The sequence below is a fragment of the Fistularia commersonii genome, chromosome 10 (genome assembly GCF_037954325.1).
Source record: "Fistularia commersonii isolate RoL2024-O1a breed Wild chromosome 10, RoL_Fcom_v1.0, whole genome shotgun sequence".
Taxonomy (NCBI): domain Eukaryota; kingdom Metazoa; phylum Chordata; class Actinopteri; order Syngnathiformes; family Fistulariidae; genus Fistularia; species Fistularia commersonii.
In genome coordinates this window covers 7,069,764-7,091,915 of record NC_141293.1, presented here as the reverse complement: position 1 = coordinate 7,091,915, position 22,152 = coordinate 7,069,764, and the positions used below count along the sequence as shown (strand labels likewise).

The 22,152-nt window shown below is 44.4% G+C and overlaps 2 protein-coding genes across 2 annotated transcripts in view; both read left to right on the top strand.

Annotated features, from left to right (window-relative positions):
* Positions 1 to 5,939, top strand: part of slco5a1b (solute carrier organic anion transporter family member 5A1b) — a 99,075-nt gene extending 93,136 nt beyond the window's left edge. Inside the window, exons 21-23 of the mRNA XM_086153461.1 lie at positions 1,088 to 1,152; positions 4,484 to 4,557; positions 4,758 to 5,939. Coding sequence (XP_086009587.1) covers positions 1,088 to 1,152; positions 4,484 to 4,557; positions 4,758 to 4,829 — 211 coding nt within the window. The 3' untranslated portion in view covers positions 4,830 to 5,939. The remainder of the gene's footprint in view (positions 1 to 1,087; positions 1,153 to 4,483; positions 4,558 to 4,757) is intronic.
* Positions 5,940 to 17,395: 11,456 nt separating this feature from the next.
* lactb2 (lactamase, beta 2) lies at positions 17,396 to 22,014 on the top strand. Its single transcript, XM_086153459.1, has 7 exons — positions 17,396 to 17,571; positions 18,069 to 18,229; positions 18,681 to 18,801; positions 19,795 to 19,973; positions 21,138 to 21,286; positions 21,396 to 21,483; positions 21,585 to 22,014. The coding sequence occupies exons 1-7, from the start codon at positions 17,450 to 17,452 to the stop codon at positions 21,626 to 21,628; spliced, it is 864 nt and encodes a 287-aa protein (XP_086009585.1). The 5' UTR covers positions 17,396 to 17,449; the 3' UTR covers positions 21,629 to 22,014.
* The last annotated feature ends 138 nt before the right edge of the window (positions 22,015 to 22,152 follow it).

The window sequence follows — 22,152 nt, the reverse complement described above, 5'->3', positions numbered from 1 at the left end:
CACACAGCCAGCAGCCATTCATTTCATTGTTTGAGGAAAAATCAATAAAAACAAAAATAAAGATCTGGTAAACAAACAGTCCTGCATTTGGACCAAGAGAACCAGAGGAGCTCCATCCCTCCATCCCTCCATCCCTCTCCTTCCCCCCCCTCCCTTCCTTTCCTCTTCCTGTACAGACAGAGATGCTCCAAACCGAATTTGAGCTCCTCAGCTAGATCATCCGTTCACCTTCTCATCACTCATTCATATGGAGACACACTATTCACTCTCTCAACACTCATCCATGTGTTGTGGACTGTGGGAAGAACCCGGAGAACCCTGAGGAACCCCACGCAAACATTGAGACTCCGCTGTGAATCCAACCAGGGATCTGTTAGGAGGCTGTGAGGAGGAGAAGGAGGTTCACGGCACTTCAAACAGGAAGTGGAGGAAAACCCCTTTCTGTCAGGTGTAACTTCCCAGTCACTCCATAGTCGTGCCTTGGGTTAGCCTGGTCTCCAGCCTCCCATCCAGAGTCTATCCTGTCCCTTACCGTTGGCCATCTTGATGAGGTCACTTACACCGATCTTCTCCAGTGAGCGGAATTATGGGACTTTGAGTCCATCCACCATGTTGGATCCACCACGCCGTTCCTCCTCCATCCCGCTGACATATGGATACACCCCACCCACCGGCGAAGTTGTATTAATGATCCATTTTCTTGATTTGATGGAAGGACGTCCCCATTCCCATGATGACTGGTTCTTGAAAACAGATCAGCGTCTCGAGACGGCGCCGGGCCCAGAGCTGCTGGGACAAAAGTGCAGCGATGTTGTCGTAAATCACCAGCGGGTTCACGAGCTGCAGCGCGGGGGGGGGGGGGACTCGCCCATTAGCTCAAGGCATTTGTTAGCATCATTGATTAATCACAGCCTCCTGCTCGGACTCACCTGGGGATGCATATGTTGTGTCATTTTTCTGTCGGGGAGAGCAATCATTGAATTAATGAGTATTATTCTCTCTCTCTCTCTCTCTCTCTCTCTCTCTCTCTCTCTCTCTCTCTCTCTCACACACACACACACACACACACACACACAAACCTGTGCAGCGATGGCGCCGGCAGATCTGGAACCTACATCCTGATCGACATGGTCCTCAACAAGATGGCTAAAGGTGGGTGTTCCCTTTTTTCCGTTTTTGTTTTTTCTTGTCTTGCCCTCACCAGGTGTTACCATGACAACGGGTCATTTGTCAACAAGTTAGTAAGATTGTAAAAAATGGATTTTATGAAATTTGATCCAAGCACGAAATGACATCACCACTAACCGAATGACATCACTGCTTGAAATTCATTGTTCATGTTTACAGGGTCACACGGCGACAGGGAAAAGTTGTTTAGTTAGTTTGTATAAAGAGATAAGCACTAGCATCTGAAACTAGCATCTTAAGCTAGCTCTCCACTCAGCTGCGGCCCGCTAGCCTGTGACGCAGTAGTTTTATTAGCCTTGCCTTGATGCTAATCGTCGTCTGCTGCGTCGGGGGCGATACCTGTATGACTGAAGTATGACCAAAAGTAGAAGAAAAACTGCTAACGCCCCCAGCTAGCCCTTGTCACATCTTAGCATGTTTCGATAATAATAATAATACATTTAATTGAAGGCGCCTTAATCAGCACTGATCTCTTCCTACTGCCAAAGATCTTACAATTTTTGGCATCAAACTAACTTTCCGCTGGCTAAGACCTCATATTCTTAACTGCAAGCTAACTGTTGGCTGAACCTCACATTTTTTCCATCAAGGTAAGTGTCCATTGGCTAAGACCTCAAATTTGTTAGCATTAAGCTACCTGTCTGATGAATAGCATCTCATAGTATTTAGCTTCCAGATAACTTTCCACTGGCTAAGATCTCATATTTGTTAGCATCAAACTAACTGTCCACTGGCTAAGATCTCATATTTGTTAGCATCAAGCTAACTGTCCACTGGCTAAGACATCATCTTATTAACATTGAGCATCTTGTCTAATGAATAAGTTCTTAGCATCAAGCTAATTGTCGACTGGATAGGACCTTTTATGCCTTTTATGGCATTAAGCTACCTCCCCGCTTGCTTATAACTCCCACTGTTTAACATCAAGCTGCCAGCTGGCTACTACCTCACATTATTTTGCATCAAGCTAACTGTCCACTGGCTAAAACCTTCTATTACCTCGTATATTTTAGCATCAGGCTTGCTGTCAACTGGCAAAGACCTGAAATATTTAGCATCAAGCTAACTATGTGCTAGTTCAGCCCGGGGCTGCGTGACATCAGATTCTTCTTGATTAATCACGGTTTTAGTCGTTTTTACCCTTTTTTAGGTTGTTTGAACAGTTAAAATCACTCATTATTGACTTAATGATTTTTTAAATCAAATTTTATTTTATTCTAATCAACCCTCATGGCTCCTGAAAACTCAGAGCAACATCACCATGGTAATAATATCAATAATAATATTTATAATATTTTTAATCTCCCCCCCTGGAGGCCTTCAGCTCTGCAGACACAAAATGAATCCTTCTCCTCCTCACCCCCTTCAGCTCCCACTCCTTCCTGTAAATTTGGAGAAATATGTCTTCTTGAGGAGGCACGGCTGAGTTTCTTGCGTACCCCCCTCCCCTACCCTGTTTCATCTTCTTCATCTCCAGCCCCGCTCCACACACACACACACACACACACACACACAGACACTTCATCTTCCTCCCCCAAGCCTCTTCATCTCAAGAACCTCCCATTCCTCCACCTCCGCCACCTTCCTCCCCAGCGCCACTCCTCGACCTCCTTCAGACCCTCCCCTCCTCCAATGAGACAGCTTCTCTTCTTCACCTCCACCACTCCTCCCGTCCCCCATCCTTTTTTATCACCGTCCATTTTGAGGTTCATCACAACCTGTACAAAGGCTAGTGGCTTGTTAAGTTCTTCGCCGGGTTTTCTCTCCTGGCTCCCAGAGACGCCATTGTGCTGGTAGAAGAAAGCAAGAGCGAAAGAAAGAGGAGAGAGGGTGTGAACAAGTGTCTCTCATGCCATTCACTCCCTGGATGGAGAGAAACTATTATTATGTCGCAGTAAGACAGTGAGGCTGAGGGGAAGCCTTGCACTTTTTGTCTCCTAAGACTTGGGATGGAAGGGGAAGGCGGAGGAGAAGGAGATGAACAATCCTCTTTCTCCTCTTGTTCTGTGACACTCCTTTCCTCCTCCTCCTTTCTTATCTGCCTTTCACTTCATCATTTGTTCATTTTGAACCTTTCTTAAATGTCCCCCATGAAAAGTCAAGGATTTCAGCTGGGATTCAAGGGGGCGTGGCTAGTCGAGGGCACTGGGCGTGGCTAATCAGGTACAATGAGAGCAGCTAATTGAGGATACTTGGCGTGGCTAGTTGGAGTCAGTGGGGGTGGTCAGTTAGGGATGTGGGCGTGGCTAGTCTGGAACCTTTGGGACCACTACTTTGGAGCATGAGGCATGGTCAGTAGAGGATCATGGGCATGACTAATTTGGAACTGCAAGCGTGGCTGGGTGGGGTCAGTGGGAGTGGGTAGTTTAAGGCTGTGGGCGTGGCTAGTTGGTGCAGGGGGAGTGGCTGGATTGGGAACGGTTGGTCGAGCCTGTTCCTGCCAGTAGGCGTGGCCCGCCTTGGATAGTGGGAGTGGCATGTTAGAATAGTGGCTTGTTAGGTTGAGGGCATGGTTGGTTTGAAGTTTTGGATGTGGCTAGTTTGGGCACTGGGAGTGGCTTGTTTGGGATAGTGTGAATGATTATTTGGATAGTGGGGGTGGCTAGTTCCAGGCTGTGGACATGGCTACTCGGAGCGGTGGGATTGGGTGAGTTGGCATAGCTAGTTTGGGACAGTGGCTGTGGCTAGTTGGCAGCAGGCGTGGTTAGTTTTTGCAGCAGGGACAGCCGGTTGGATGCGGTGGGCATGGCTAGATTGGCCATTGGGAGTGACTATTTCGGGGGACAGTCAATGTACCAATGAAAGAAAAGAGGAGGTGGAACACAGGAAGTAATGTTGAAAGGACACAGGAAGTAGAATATCTAAACAAAGAGGGTGGACAGCAAAAGCAGGAGAGGGCTGACAAAGCTGAACTGGACTACAATAATGGAGAACAGAGCAGATAGCTGCACTCATAGCAGCTGCCATGTTTGTAGTCCAGCTGTGTTTACACGTTAAGTGTAGTGTGTTATCCATCATCAGGTTCTACATCTGTAATAGCAGCGACAGTGGAGTCAGGTGTCTTCCACATGCACACACAGATGGACACACACACACACACACACACACACACACACACACATACACTGGCGCTATATGTTTCTGAAAACTATGTTTGTGTTTGTGTTCGTGTGAGGAGGACAAACATCCTTTTCCTTGGGGTTCTGAGTGGAGTTGGTGAGAGGTTACAGGTAGCGGTGGTCTGAGTGCACTCTAAACTCGGAACACACCTTTTCTTTTTTTCTGTGCATGGCAGGGGCAAAAGAGATTGACATTGCCGCTACTCTGGAGCATCTGCGCGACCAGAGGCCTGGAATGGTGCAAACCAAGGTGACGCACACACACACACACACACACACACACACAAACACATACACCTGAGCAACAGTTAAGGCTTTTAATTTCAAATTCAAAAAGAAGCTATCGATCTGCTTTACAATAGCATACATCCACAGTGATTAGCCACAGCAATAAGGACTATCTTTAACACAGACACAGACCTGACCCTCCTCTTCCTCCCCCCTCCTCAGGACCAGTTTGAGTTTGCGCTGACAGCTGTGGCGGAGGAGGTGAACGCCATCTTGAAGGCCCTGCCGCAGTAGGACGGAGCTCCTCCTCTTACTCCTACCTGGAGGACACGTCTTCTCCCATCAGCCACTTCCTCCTTCCTCCATCCCAGCACATAGATGACCCCCCCCCCTCTGCCCTCCCCCACCCCCACCCCACCCACCACCACCGCTGTGGTCGTCGTTGTGGTCGTTTTGCTATCTCTAGGATCTTTTAGGGGGCCGGTCGACTTGCTTGAGTGTAGCTGAGATGAGCACTTCCTGTTTGGGGCGTGGCCGTCTTGTCCTATCTGGTGTTCTCGTGTCATATCCTCGCATCCAACCCCGACTGATCCCGCCATGGGAACGATTGGATTATCTTGAGGGGATAACCTTTTTTCACTCGCCCATCCCAATCAGGCCAACCCCCCCTCACCTCGTTGCGCATCTGACTCCGGTTTCCATGGCAACCTGTAGCGTCAGTTGGGCTATGGGTAAGGCTTCCTGGAGTACGCGGTGTACTCCGAGTCCTGTGACAGGAACATTATTCTTTTAACCTTCTCGACATATTCCGCATGAGTTGTTTGTCAATGTGATCAATATTGTCGGCCAATCGGTGACGCCTTTAATTGCGGGAGCTGCAGGAGGACGTCTTAGCATCCACTCGTTCACAGAACGATGGTGGCATCGTAAACCTTTCACATTGGTCATGAGCACAAGAGTTAGCCATAGCACTCTGACACTAGCTCCTTGCTAATCTCAAAACGCATTCCTCCTGTCAGAAGGTTAGTGGTTCAATTCCCAGCTACATTCTGGTTGGTTGCTTGCGAGCTATCAGCCACATGTCATTGGTCACTCTAACACCACATCAAAGAGCACCGCCCCCAAATCCGATTGGGGGTCTCTCTCTACTTTCTGCACAATGAGCCCCATCTTCGATTTTGACCTTTTTTTTTCGTCTGAGGTTTTGAAAGTAGATCTCCTGGATTGTTCTGCCGGCCTCGTTTCTGTAGAGCCCCCTCCTTCCCGCCTCTACCTACCCTCCAGTAGATGTCTGGTCTCATGGCATCAAAACACTTTGTACATAAGAAGAAGAAAAAAAAAGACAGAAGATATTTTGATCTATTGGTGTGAACATCTTGTGAATAAAGTCTCATGGTCAAGTGACCCCCCCCTATGCCTCGTCTTTCCCCCCCCCTCCATCACCGTCTTCTGGCTCCGGTGTGGGCAGAACGTCCTTCAGACGCCTGGAGTAGCCTTCCCCATCTCAGGATTGGCTCCTCATGGTTCCCCAGCCGAAGCCCATGGTGGCCTTCAGGTGCTGATTAGCGTTTTTCCACCAGCTCTCAGAACATGTGTGTGGGAGCGGGAGCTTCTCCGCGTATCTGGGTCAGAGTGATTAATCGGGACCCGAGCTCTAGGGAGGTTCAACGCTGGAGGTTCTTCTCTCCTTCCCACCTCCAAAAACTCAGACGGTTCGGATCCTTTGTCGGCTCCAGGCAGGAGGAGGAGGAGGAGGGGGGCTGAAGAACAGCATCATGTGACCTTATCCAAAGAATAAAGAAGTGCTGGAACACAAGTAATAACCAGGTAATAACGTAGTAATAACATAGTAATAACCTGGTAACAATCTCAACTCGCAGTAAGTAGGCCAATTTTGTGGCTTCAAGCCCTGTTAATGTAAACAAAATCATTTAAATGCTTGTATAAACAAATGCGAAATTCCAGCGTGGTTTCATCAAATCAACAAAAGTAGGGAATTAGCCATAACCTAGTAATAACATAGTAATAACAAAGGCATAATCTCCGTGAGTCTTGATAAGGTCTTATCTTCAGCGTAGCGACAACAATCAAATTAAAAACTTTTTCACGTTGCTGAGCAAACATTTGCAGCTGTATCCATAGTAACAGTATGAGCCTTCCTCATTGGCTGGGTTCTGCTGGCTGAAATGTCCAGAATGTTTCCAAGACGGTGGTTTCTCTACCCGCTGTTTTTGTTGGCATGGGACAGACAAATAGATGGATGGATGAATGGATGTATGGGTCCGTTCGGTGAATCAATGGCATGCTATTGATGAGAAAAGAAGAAGCGACACACCTGCTAACATGTGTAGCTCAACAGCTAATGGAAAAAGAGGAGGCGGGAAACAGGAAGTAGCATCAGAAGATGACAGGAAGTAGCGGGAATATCACAAACAAGGGAGAACACCGACAAAGCCTATCTGGACCATGGTAATGGAGGGCAGAGCAAAGAGCTGCGTTAACAACAGCAGCATCCATATTTGTCGGCCATGTTTGTTTACATTCTGAACCCCTCGTGATTTGTTCAGATGTCTTCAGTGAGTCCGGACCAATTATGGTGTGTTATCCCTGAGCCCTGGTCCTTCCCCATGAAGAAACCTGCTGGAACTGGTGCGTCAGTGTAAAATCCACATCTGTAACCATGGTGACGGGTGTTTCCTGTCTGGTTCTCTTGGCTCGCTCGTCGCTGACCTTTCACAGAAAGTCACATTGCTGAGCCTGACGACCACAGCAAAGATGTGATTTGATGTTAAGTAAGCATTACTGAACACACACACCGCTATGTCACGATGAAATCACAGGTGTGTAATAACTGTATAATAGCTGTGTTAATAGTAGTTAGCAATCAAATCATCTTAAATTCCAATTCAGGGGCCAAGTCAACTCTAGCCACCCATTTCGAAACAGGAAGTAGGAGGTTGTCATGAGTGTTTCCCACGTTTGCAAGGAGTTAAAAACCCACCAGCTTCTATTTTCGCTGTCCAAACAGTGACATTATGAGCAGCGCCTCGCAGAAGTCTGCGTTGTATTTGTTAACATCTAAATCAGATGCCTGTGCGTGGTGTGCTAATGGCAGCGTTCAGTAACTGAAGCGGCCTCTGGTGAATTATTCTCTCGCCAGCTAATGAGCCTCCCTGAAAGATGGTGGCAGCGGTTTCGAGTTGGCTCAGGATCACTTTGTACAGCAAAAACAGTCAGGAGGGTCGCTGAAGAGGTTGAGAAGTCAGGTGTCTTTGTAATTGGCAGCTGATCTTTCCATTTCTCGGCCAACGATTGGCTCCATCCTCCTCCACCCACCTGTCCTTCCAAGACCACAGGTTTGAACATGTTTAGGGGTCCCTTCTCCCTCCCGGGGTTTGGGATCAATAATTGCTCCGAGTTCGATCACGCAATTCGTTGGGCCAGTCAAGTGTGACGGCAGCCTGTCGTCAAAAGTCACAAAAAAACGATCAATAAGTAAATGAGGAGCATCAATGAGTCAGCGATGGCGAACGGTGCTGGGCATTTGTGAGAGGCTGATCGATTGAAACAATGATATTGATCCAATGATATTACACCCACTGAATTAGCATTTACATTAGCATTAACATTGACATTGACATTGAAATGAGTTTTAGCATTAGCAATAGCAATAGCAATAGCAATTAGCATTAGCAAGTCATTCTTCTTTGAGCATCAGGCAGCAAACCTGTTCATTGATGAATGAGGGTGGACCTGAGGAGCTCTGATGCTCCACCAGTGAATCCAGAGCTTCTCCTGTGGGCTTAGATGCATCTTCACAACAGACCAATGCAGATTCTTCATCAGCGCTCACTCCTGCTTCATCCTCCTCCTCCTCCTCCTGGAGACCAGGAGGTACTTGCCACCTGAAGCTGCTTAATCTCAGAGGTGCAGCTCCAAGGCACTTATAGGAACTTCAAGGAACAATAAAGAACTACAAGTGAATTCAAGGAACTTTAAGGAACTCCAGGACACTTCAGGGAACTTCAAGGAATTTTAAGAAACTTACAGAAACTCAAAGGAACTGGTATTGTTTGACGAAATCTGGAATGGCAGAGAAGTATGTTAGACTGGTGCAGGACATGTATGCTAGCTGTGAGACAGTCGTGCGGTGTGCTCTCGAGTGGAGGTGGGACTCCATCAGGGATCAGCTCTGAGCTCCTTCTTGTTTGCAGTGGTGATGGACAGGCTGACAGATGAGGTTAGACAGCAATCTCCATGGACCATGATGTTTGTAGATGACACTGTGATCTGTAGGGAGAGCAGAGAACAGGTTGAGGAAAATCTAAAGAGATGGAGGTATGACCTGGAAAGGAGAGGAATGAAAGTTAGTCGCAGCAAGACAGAATGTATGTGTGTGAATGAGAGGAACTCAGATGGAACAGTGAGGCTACAGGTAGTGGAGATCAGGAACTTGGAGGATTTCAGGTACTTGGGGTCAACAGTCCAGAGCAACGGAGAGTGTGGAAAAGAGGTGGAGAGATGGGTTCAAGCAGGTTGGGATGGGTGGAGAAAAGTGTCAGGGGTACTTTGCGATAGAAAACCAGAAGCAGTTACAATGACGAAAAGACAGAGGGCAGAGCTGGAGGTCGCAGGGATGAAGATGCTAAGGTTCTCTTTGGGAGTGACCAGGATTGGTAGGATCAGGAATGAGTCTATAAGAGGAACAGCACATGTTAGATGTTTTGGAGAGAAGGACAGGGAAGCCAGACTGAGATGGTTGGGTCATGTACAGAGGAGGGATAGTGAATATATTGGTAGACGGATGCTGGAATTGGAGCTGCTAGGCAGGAAGTCTCGAGGAAGACCAAGGAGAAGATTTGCGGACGTAGTGAGAGAGTATATGAAGGTAGTTGGTGTGAGAGAGGAGGATACAGTGAATAGGGTTAGATTGAGAAGGTTTATTCGCTGTGGCGACCGCTGAAGGGAAAACATGAAGGAGACGGAGAAGAAGACAGGAATTTTAAGGAACCTTCAGGAACCTCAAGGATATTTAAGAACTTAAGGAACTTCTAGGAGTTTTAGGAAGTCCGAGGTCTTTCCATCTTTCTTCAGGCATCATCTCCAGTTCACAAAGACCTGGATTTCTTCTAACTGCAGCAGATGTCGATATCCATCTCCCATGTTTTGCTGCTTGGGTTCCGCATGTTCTCCTGTCAGCAGGTGAAGCCCACCCATGGCCTGAAGGCCCTCCGTGAATGGCTCACAACCTTGAGCTAGAATGGATGAATGAATGAATGACTGGATGGATGGATGGATGGATGGATGGATGGATGGATGGATGGATGGATGGATGGATGGATGGATGGATTGATGGGTGATGGAATTGATGGATGAACAAATGAATGAATAGAAGAATGGAAGAATTACTAAAGATGGATGCATGGAATGAATGAATGGATGAGTTGATGATGGATGGATGGATGGATGGATGGATGATGGATGGATGGATGATGGATGGATGGATGGATTAATCAGTTAATTAATTGATGGATGATGGATTCATGAATGGATGGATGGATGAATGAAGCCGTCACTTCCTGCCAGATTCCCCCACCCCACCATCCATAATGCACCAGGAATCTCCAAGCAACAACCACAGCCTTAGCAACAGGATCCTAGCAACAGGATCCTAGCAACAGCAACAACGTGGGCGGGCCAATGGCGGGATGCCTGCCTGACACGGGTCAGCCAATCAGGGTGGGGTTAGGGTCCGGACATCAAGTGTGTTCACACACACACATACACACACACACACACACACACACACACACACACACACACACACACACACAATGTGTTTCCCTGTTTTTACCCAAACACGCAGTATTTGTATTACAATGAAGTGCATACTAAATGAAGTACTACTACTACACATTGTTTAGTTGTACTTATCGGCAAAGAAGAAGACGAAGTCTTAAAGTTAATGGCATCAGAGCCTCTGCTGTCCAGGCAGACGGTTCCCTCTCACCTGGAGATCCATCTCCACTGCTGGAACCTGGACAATGAGGAGTGGAGTTGAACTCACCTGCTTCAATCAGTGTGAACACTGACAAAGAGGTGAGGAGAAGGACGGGAAGCTCCGAATGCCCCCCGCATTGCTTGTTTGTGATGTGATTGGTTGAGGGTCCTCTACCCTTGACCTCTACCTTCAGGCTCCACGCAAAACCTCTACCTTCAACCTCCATACCCAATCCCCCACCTTCGACCACCTCCAACCTTGTCTTCAAACACACACACACACACATACACACACACACACACACACACACATACACACACACACACACACACACATACACACACACACACACATACACACACACATACATTCACAGCCTGTCCAGTCAGCCTGTTGCATCGCAATACCCAAAGTGACCACATGATGTCGCTGTAGTCTCCTTCTCCGTGTCCCGCCGTCCAACCAGGCACGGATTTAATCTGCAGCCCTGTTTCATATCGTTTATTTCATTTTTTTTTTTTCTATTTTATTTTATGCAAAGGTATTTACAGCATCATATTTGGGTTTTTTCCAGAGACTATGAAAACGACAGAGGGGGGAATAATCATGAACAAAACGAGTTTTCAGAACGTCAGCAAAAGGGAAAATGTGGATTTGTGTGACTTTGTGATCCAGTAGGACCTGCAGAGCTTCTCAAAGTACCTGCATTGGTGTGTGTATTTCGTAACAACATAAAAATAATTGTAATAATAGTATTCATAATCAACATTACCTGACAAACACAAAAAAACAGAAATTAGCAGGAACATGGTAAAAAGCTGCTCAAGAATCTGTGAGAAATCACAAAAGTAAATACAAATTTGAATTAAAATAAAATAAATGGATTTAATTAAAGTCATTGATGACTAAATTAATAAATTCATTAATAACTTAAAAAATGGTTAAAGAGGTCACATGACCCTTCCATTACTTATCTTCAGGGCGCTCGGGTTCTTCCAAGGAAGTGTGTCCCCTGTGTGTGTTTGTGTGTGTGTGTGTGTGTGTGTGTGTGTGTGTGTGTGTGTGTGCCACTGCCCCCCCCCCTTCCATTTCATCCCCTAAAGCGCCCAGCATTTACCCTTCACATTTCATCTGTGCCCATTAAAACAAGCATTACCTCTCCTCAACACAACCGCAGGTAAAGGGGGGGTCCATACATGTTTCCCCACATCCCCCACCCTTGGTCATTTGCATTTATATTGAATTAGACGGCTGTGGAGAGCGAGCGGAGGCAGCCGAGACTGATTATAATGGCAGATTACAGGACGACTGCGCCGCCATTATGTCGTGTAATTACAAAGAGAGTGAGGAGGAGGAGGCTGGGGGTGGAGGGCAGGGTGCGGATGCCCAGATGTCAGGATCTATTTCATTAAGGAAAATAATGTCTCTTTGCTCTACCTGCAAATATGGGATGAATACTTGGCTCATTCGCACTCATTTTCTTTATGGGTCATAATTTATTGGAGACAAATATCAAACATGGCATTAAAACGGGGTGTAAAGAGAGGGGGAGTCCCCGACTGGTGATTTACTGCCCCCGCTATCCCACTTTACGGCTTCATTTGACTGCATCGATCCGCTGTTGTAATGCATGGAGGATTAGCAGCAATGTGGCGGGAACGGCGGCTAATGAGTCGGCCATGACGTATGGCCTGCCAGGGTCGGGGAGTGTAGGCGCGCCGGTTCTCCTTCTTCTTCTGCTGTTTTATTTTCTCCCCACCCGGATGTGACGGCTGGAAGCCACCGGTCGTGTTTCAGGGGAAAGAAACGTCGTGAAAGAAACCAACTTAAGAGATGTTCCACACGGTCCTCACGCATATATGTCAACAAATATAAATATATGTATATTTAAGGACCGACAAAATAAACTTGGTAACCCAGGTTAATTACTGTTCAATTTCAACTCAATTAAGACATGCCCGTCTCACAATGACTCAAAATACCACAATTCCATCGATCAAAAAGCCATATAAAGAGTATTATTAAAATACTGTCAATGTACGTATACAATTTCACACAAATATGAAATTATTTTTTCCAAAAAAAAGTTTGTTTCTTCAGTTTCTGAAGTCTATTTATGGTGGTGCTGTATTGATACATCCCAATTAGAAAGACGGTGAAGTCCATTTAGTCCATTTCCTTCTATGAATATGAAATTTACCAAAAGGTTGAGTCAGTTTGAGACCAAACAAACCCAGGGTGGAGCAACAGGAAGGACTCTGCACTCTGCAGGAAGGAGTTACCCCTTTGTCAAAGCCCTTCCTGTTTCAACGCAAAACGGACATCAGTCAGAGGGGTTCCTCTCCAGGGCCAAAAAAATGTGGGACGAAAATATAGTATGGTTGCTGTTTTATATTTTTATTAGTTAAGGAAACGTATGTTAAGTGTATTTATATATATAAATGTGTGTGTCTGTATAAATACATATATACACACACATATATATATGTATATGTGTGTTTGTCTGTGTGTGTGTGTGTGTGTACATATATATATATATATATATATATATATATATATATATATATATAAAAGCCTCTCTCATGAGTGTTTTCGCCCCCACTGAGATTAATCGCCAGCGCTCATGATTAATTTAAATTAATTCCACAATTTTAATTAATTCCACAGCAGCCCTGTGATGAATCGAACTAAAATGTTTAATCAATTGACAATTGATATATAAATATATAAATATGGATGTGTGTAGTTTGTCTCGCACTAGTTAAAGTGGTGTTCTTGGAGTTTTTGTGAAATGAAGTGAAAATCTGACATGTTTTGCAGTCTGGGTTATTTAATTGTCCCGGCCAGCAATTACTGAGGAGGTAAGAAAAAATAAGATGGTAACTGTCTAAATGAAGCGATGCTTCAACACCCACTGAATATTAATTTCTGGGAACATGTGAATACAGTGTTTATCAGAAGAAAAGGATGCAGAACCTCTGATAATACTAGAGGTAGTATTAGTCTGCAGTACCACTTGGATCAAGGAAATTGAAAAAGAAATTATGTTATCAGGTCGAAAATTTGAGATCATTCACTTTCTTCACTTTCCATCTACAATGGCCAAACATTATTATCAATAATAATAGTAGTTGTGGTAGTGGTAGTGGTAGTGGTAATGGTAGTGGTAAATGTAGCACTAGTAGTAGTATTAAAGGTAATTTCAATTCAAAGGTGATTTTATTTGAAGGATATATTTCTTTGTCGTTTTCAAAATTCTTTTTGAAACTCTGATCATTGGTGAAAAAAAACTGTTCATTTTCCTAAAGTGTATAATTTGTCATATTTCTTATCAATATGTGCATTATATCATACAGCTTTTATTATTCCTCAAAAATGTACCTCCTAGAGTTTATGCTTGAATTTGAAATGGAGGAAAATGAAGGACGTAACGTGGACTGGCCAGCTGCCAATCACAGAGCCAACATTGTTATTATTATCATCATCATCATCATTAAACTCTTATTCTTATTCTTATATTATTTTATATGTATCATTTTAGTAGTTCGTTAAAAAAACCTGTTTTTGCCACGAGACCACGTGAAAATCTAGAGAGGTGGAGGTATGCACTGGTAAGGAGAGGAATGAAAGTTAGCAAGACAGAGTATATGTATGTGAATGAGAGGAACTCAGGTAGAACAGTGAGGCTACAGGGAGTGGAGATCAGGAAGTTGGAGGATTTCAGATACTTGGGGTCAACAGTCCAGAGCAACGGAGAGTGTGGAAAACAGGTGAAGAGACGGGTCCAAGCAGGTTGGAATGGGTGGAGAAAAGTGTCAGGGGTACTATGTGATAGAAGACTATCAGCCAAAATGAAAGGAAAGGTGTACAAGACAGTGGTGAGACCAGCGATGCTGTGTGGTTTGGTGTCACTGGCATCGAGGAAAAGACAGTAGGCGGAACTATAAGCTGCAGGGATGAAGATGTTGAGTTTCTCTTTGGGAGTGACCAGGATGGATAGGATCAGGAATGAGTCCATCAAAGGAACAGCACGTTAGATGTTTTGGAGAGAAGGTCAGAGAAGCCAGACTGAGATGGTTCGGTCATGTACAGAGGAGGGATAGTGAATATATTGGTAGACGGATGCTGGAATTGGAGCTGCCAGGCAGGAGGTCTCGAGGAAGACCAAAGAGAAGATTTATTGACGTAGTGAGAGAGGATATGAAGGAAGTTGGTGTGAGAGAGGAGGATACAGAGAATAGGGTTAGATGGAGAAGGTTGATTCGCTGTGGCGACCCCTGAAAAGAAAAGCCAAAAGGAGAAGAAGATTTAAATGCACTCTTAGCTTATGCTATCCACTTAGTATGCTTCATCTTACCATTAGCTGCTATTACCATCGGCTTAAGTCCTGTGAGCTTCAGTTAGAGGCACCTGCCCTGTACAGGCTTCTAGGAGTCAATCCTTAGCTTCGATTAGCATTGGTCTTTAGCAGTTTCGCGCAAGCAGTTATCTGCGGGGATGTGATGAAGCAGCTGTCAGTTCCGGTGGTCCGCACAGCAGGGGACAAATGTCGCAGAAAGTTTCAGTTCAGTTTAGATTATCATGACTTTTAACAGGTAAATGCTTGCAAAAATATAGATATTAAAATGTACGTGATATAGACCAACATGAGAAATTCCCGGGAAAAAAAAAACATAAATTCAGTTGGACCTTTTGTTTGTTTGATTTTCAGAGCTCCTGTGAGCTTGGGGTTATATAAAGATAATTATATATATATATACATACCATTGTGAATCCCCCTACATATGAAGAAATACCCTTATTCAAGGGTTCCAGATAGAAACAGAAAACAAGTCACTCTCTCATTTGGAATTATAATTCAGGGTCTCCAATGAACCTGCATATCTTTGGACTGTGGGAGGAGCCTGGAGAACCCTGAGGAACCTCATGCAGCGATGGGGAGAACATGGAGACTCCACACAGAAAGGTTCCCTGTAGGAATCCAACCTGGGACCTTCTTACTGTGAGGCAGAAGCACAAACTGCTGCACCACTTCTCTCTTGACTCTGTAGACAGAAATGGTACTGAAATGATACTTCTATTTGTAACCACCAACTATTTCATGTGTTCATGGGACTCGGGTTGGTCAAATTGGTCCCCCTCTCTCTGAGAGACGTTGGTATGGTTTCCACTTTCCAACCATCCCTTTTTAACTTCGTCATGGCTTCTTTTTTTTTCATTAATTTATTGTTTTTTTTCTGTTACATGAGGTCAGACTATCTACCCTGAACAGCATGAGCCAAGGGTTCTGAATTTTCCTCTCATCGCAGGTTTGTTTGGAGCTCTTTCCTCACGTCAGTCATCTGTTCCCCAACGCCCTAATGACTGTTTTTATTGGTGCCATTTTCGCTGCAATAACTTTTATGATATTGAATAGCTCCGTTGGCTGCCATTCGCTCCATCTAGAGTCATTTGAAATGACTACTCACGTTTCACCCCCTGCTTTTATTACCTCATCTCAAAACATCCAACGGTATCGTTTATATTATCTTTGATAGCATATCGTATTGAAGCCAGCATTGAAGGACTTCCTAATTTTGACCAGAAGATGGCAGTAAAATCCCTCACCACAACTGATTGAACGAAATAATCCCTTATACTGTAGATGCTCTGTTTACGCTCCAATTTTGCCTTTTTATTAATATCTGTAGGTCCTTGTTTTTCATGTTGATGTAGTTACTCTTTATCTAATCTTCATATTCAACACTAATATCCAACTTCATGATACAGGTACACAAACACACTTAGTAGATTTAAAAAGAAGATAAAATTAAAAAAGCCAAATATTCTTTTATTGAAATATTTCAACGCTTCTAATTTCATGCCACTATTTGTTTTTAATTATTGTATAAATTGATATTGCCCTTTATAAGAAATAAATTGTTTTTAATTCCCTGCTGATGTTGAGTCACATGTTAGTACAATTACAAACTCCTCTGTAGATTTTATAGTTCCGCCAGGATATGTGTTGGATGTATTTGTATTATATTTATATAAACTACATAATAATATGTAATATTATTATTATATTTTTAAATCTGCTTGCAAGAAGTCAACAGCTGGACGGATATGTGGAAAAAGATGGTCATAAGATGAACAGATAAATGACTATATTAATAGCCCCTGGGAATTAATATTGTCACAAGAGCCAGGTACATCAAAAAAAAATAAATAAAGTAAGACAAATTTAAATACAAAACTAAATAAGAAAAAAAAGTAATGTTTTGTCCTCATTTGTGGATCTCCATTGATATTGCACTAGTTTTTGATTGTCTCTTTTCATCCACTATAACAAACTACTTATATTTTGTCCCCATTTCACTTATGTAGAGTAAAATTACAGCTCTAAAAATAAAATGACATTACACTCAGTGGTGTCAAAGTAACAAAACATTTCTGGGAGGTGTTCATTTACAGAATGACTCTGAAATACAGATGATTTTTGAACTTATTAAAATTCAAATAATTTAAAACCTATGATTCATTTAAGGACAACAACACCTATGCAAAGCAATGGTTGAATTTTACCAACTCCAGTAAGGGTAAATGGTTCACCAAACTTGTTCGACTGATATTTACGTAAACCGGTGAGAAGACCCGATCTTGAATTAAAAGTGCGGTGTAGAGATAAATATCCATAACATTTCTGAGTTAATATTAATTTGCGAGTAATAAGACACGCCAAGCGTTTCACAGCACTCTTATTTTGAAGGCCAGGCCTGTATTTCGCAGGAAGTAAACAATACGTCATTTCCGCGAAACTTCCTGGTCGGCCGATTCCAGTGCAATGGGCTCCTAATATCTTGCTAGTTTAGTTCCGTGTGCTCGGATTCGAACCCCCACCTGAGGATTGCCCCCCACCCCCCACCAAGCAATGAGTACCTTCCTGCCCCGGATAGAGCAGTTGTCGGCCCGGGTAATCCGGGTTCTGGGCTGCAATCCGGGCCCGATGACCCTGCAGGGGACCAACACCTACCTGGTCGGAACTGGTGAAAGGTGAAGCGCAAGTGCTAATGTTATTTCTTTTTTAGCGATTTCGGCATATTTTTGTTATCAGAACTAAATTCGAACCATTTAAACGTCTGTTTTGTTTTTATACGTTTTATTAATTCATTTTTTCTTCAATTTCACTCATTTCACCGAAACTGAACAACTTACCTGCAGTGTGGTGCGCAATAAACCGGTCTCCGTTTAAAAATTACCTTTTGTTTTTATACGCGCCTGTAATGAAGAGTATCGAAAGAAGAAAACTTTCAAATCACGGGGACAATCCCAACGACCTCCTGCTTCTATCAGCGTTGTTTTTATATACAACCATCTCATTGTTATAGTATTTCATAGTGAAAGCACACACTTGGTGCACTATTTGGCAAGTGTGAAAATAAAAGGTAGCACATTGAATAGAACTGCTTTTCTGTGTAGAAATATTACTAACTATAATCAGTAAAAACAAAGCTCTGGTCTGTAATTGTTAACCCAAATGTGTGTTTCAGGCGGGTGCTGATCGACACAGGGGAGGCCGCGGTACCTGAATACATCAGCAGCCTGAAGCAGGCCCTGAGCCAGGTCAACGCCAGCATCCAGGAGATCATCGTGACCCACTGGCACCCCGACCACATCGGAGGGGTGGAAGACGTCCGCAAGAGCATCGCCGGTGAGGATGGACACTGTTGATGTAAGATGTTGTGTAGATAAAGTCACACTAAAGTGATTTGGACATGGACAAAGGAGGGAGGGTGAAGATCTGGGTGGAAGGATAATGAGGCTGGGAGGGGTCTAGAGGACCAGAGAGGAGGTTTATGGATGGAGGGAAAGAGCAGCAGTCCAAAAGAGAAATAGAGGAAGAAGAAGGAATTGTCAAAGACAGAGTTCGTGGTCATAGATTTGTACGGTAATCCATCAACGAATTGATCTATTAATAGGTGGACCAACTGGAATATTGATCTTTTGAAGGGCAAGATCTTTGTGAGGGGTATTTCATGGCCATGACTCAAGGAGGAGACAAGAATTTGAAGTGTGACCTTCCATGAGAGTCAGCTGTTTAGCAGCCTAGTCAGAGATGTAAGAGAGATACTCACTTGTTTGTGTGTGTGTGGCCCCTGCAGGCCCAGAGGTCAGGGTCAGCAAACTGCCGCGGCCCAGCCGAATCCAGGAGACGGCTGGAGGCCAGGAGCTGAACTACCTGAAGGATGGGGACATTGTCCAGACGGAGGGGGCCACACTCAAGTCAGTCCCACTTTTGATTGGCTGAGGCCGCTTAAGAGAGAACACACACAACACTGAAATAATCATAATCATAATCATTCATAATCATTTTCAGTCATTCATTGTTTTGGAAAGTCATTTCAAACATGGTGGCACGGTGGTGCAGTGATTAGCGCCTCTGCTAACAGCTAAAGGGTCCGTGGTTGTCTCTAAATGACGTGAATGAGAGGGTGAATGGTTGCATGTTTATATTGCATATAAGTGAAAGGGTGAATGGTTGTATGTTTATCTCTGAATATTTTATGTCTCTGTTTGATGTTTAAATGTAAGGATGAATGGTTTCATGTCTCTATATGACGTGTGAATGATGGAGTGGATGATTGCATGTCAATAAGATGTGTGAGTGAGAAGGTGAATGGTCGTACATCTCTATATTACATGTGAATGAAAGGGTGAATGGGTGTATGTCTATATGAAGTCTGAATAATTGTATGTCGATAAGATATGTGAATGAGAGTGTGAATGGCTGTATGTTTATATGTGTGAATGAGATGTGAATCTTTTATGTCTACATAATGTATAAACGAAAGGGTGAATGTTTGCGTGTCTCTATGATGTGTGAGTGAGAGGGTGAATGATCGTATGTCTATATTACATGTGGATGAGAGGGTGAATGATTGTATGTCTATTTGTGACTTCTATATTACATCTTTATATTACATGTGAGTGAAAGGGTGAATAGTTGTTTAAGTTGTAGTATGTTTATATGTGTGAATGAGAGAGTGAAAGTTGTGTGTATATGATGTATAAATTAAAAAGGTAAATGTTTGTATGTGTCTATTTCACATGTTAAAGGGTGACTTGTATGTCTCTTATGTGTCCCTGTGATGGAACCCTCCTCTCACCCAATCACAGCAGGGATAGCTCCACCCCCTGCGACCCTGATGTTTTGTGGATGAAGGAATTTCAATTCCACACACACACTAAGGTGTCTGGCGGTTGTATCGTTCCCAGAGTGCTCTTCACGCCTGGTCACACGGACGACCACATGGCTCTGCTGCTGCAGGAGGAGCAGGCCATCTTCTCTGGGGACTGCATCCTGGGTGAGGGCACCGCCGTGTTCGAGGACCTCCATGACTACATGAGGTCACTGAGCACGCTGCTCGACTCCAAAGCCGACCTCATCTACCCCGGTGAGCACGCAGGGGCACACACACACAAACTCCATAATGTATTCCTCAATGGGTCGCTGGCCGCTGTGACTCCACCCGCTGTGACTCCTCTACCCACTGCGTCCCATGTTCATGAAGGTCATAAATGGAAATTAAATAATGTTATGAAGATAAATAATGGATATAATGATAAGAGAGTACAATTCTTTGACCTGAAAACCCAGAGGTACGTCAGCAGTCATGTACCTGAAAACTCAATTTCTACCACAGCAGAACTCTGTCTCCTTCAGGGATAGGACCTGCTACTTTCTCAATTTCTAATAGCACCCTTTACTTCTTTAGTACCTGCCACTCCTTTAGTAACCAATACCTATATAGTACTAAATACTTCTTCAGTACCTTCTACTTCTTTAGTACCTGGTGTCTTGCACTACTTCATTACCTGCTACTCCATTCGTACTAGGTACCTCTTTGCTGCCTGGTACCCTGTAATTCTTAAGTAACTGTTACTTCCTTAGACCTGGTACCCTGTTCCTATTTAGTACCAGGTACCTCTTTAATAACGGGTACCATTTACGTCTTTTGTACCTGCTACTCGTTCATTAACAGATACTTCTTTAGTACCTCCTACTTCTGTAGCACCAAGTGACTTGTACTTCTTTTGTGCCTGGTACATCCTTAGTACTTTGTACCCTGTCCTTCTTCAGTCCCAGATACTTCTTTATTACCATGTTCGTCTTTAGTACCTCTTACTTCTTTCGTACCTGGTACCCTGTCCTTCTTTAGTACCAATACCCTGCTCTTATTTAGTATCTGGTATTTTTGTACTTACTTTTGTACTTAGTAACTGGTGCTTCCTTAGCATCTGGTACTCTATACTTTAGAACATGAACCCTGGTGCTTCTTCTGTACCTGGCACCCTGTGCTTCCTTAGGACTCTTTTACCAAGTATTTCTTCAGTAAGATGGGACAGCAGGTTCTCCATCATCGTCCCCTCTACTGTTGGAGGAGAAAACCACATCCCTGCGGTTTGATGCCGCTGTCATTTGACAACCAGCTCATATTTTGAAATATCAGCTCACCACCCAAACCCAGTGAAATTGGTCTTGAACTGTGTCCTAAAACCATGTTGTCCATGTTCCTGCCGTTTCCTCATCTGAGTCCTTCTTCAATGTTCTTGAGCAGGGCACGGGCCCGTGGTCCAGGATGCCGCCTCCAAGATCCGCTTCTACATCAGACACCGAGACCAGCGGGAGCAGCAGATCCTGGAGGCGCTCCAGGCCGGGGCGGGCAGGACATTCTCCTCCATGGAGCTGGTCAAGGTCGTCTACAAGGTCAGAGAGAGCATTTGAAAGCGAAAGAGGAGATGTTTTTCTTCTCATTTGGCATCTAGAAGCTGAACGGTTTCTTGCTGGAGATGACTTGTGTCATCCCCCCATGCAGGACACCCCTGAGCACCTGCACCCGGCCGCCAACATCAACCTGCTCCATCACCTGAAAAAGCTGGAGAAGGAGGGCCGGATCAGCCCGGGTAGGTCTGAGGGCTTCTTTGACCTTGTGTGGCCGCTTGAGGTCAGGAGAAGGTCACAAGACACCACCTTGAAATTATCTTTTATTCATTCTTCTCCACAGTGACAGAACCGTCAGACGCCACCCGCTGGAAGAGTAACCTGTGAAGACCTCCAGCCCAGACTGAAAGTCCTCAGAGCTGCCAGTGGACTTGTAAAGTCCGGGATGAAACCCAACATCACCCTTTCTAACTTTCATCACTTCGCCCACATTTGCTCCAGCGCCTTTTTTTGATTTGGGCGTCATTTATTCTTAAAATGTTCCTCACGACAGCAAATATCTGGAGCCCTGGACAATCAACCTATAGATCTCCACCATTAAAACCCTTTCAAAATAACAGCCTTAACCTGTTTTTTAAAGCTACACTTCTTAAACTTGCTGATATAAATTGCCTAACACTCACACACACACAGTAAATCCAGGGAAGGTGAAGGTCAGATGTTCCACACACCCCATCCCGTTCTCAAACGGAGAGAAACCAGAGTCCTCCTCCAAGGTGGTGGAAACATCTCCCATCGCTTCTCCACCCCCCAGCCACTGATCAGTGTCATCTCCTCACCGATTGCCACATACTTAATCATCTTAGCTGTGTGGCAGCGGCCGAGGATGAGGAAGAGGAGGAGGATGAAGA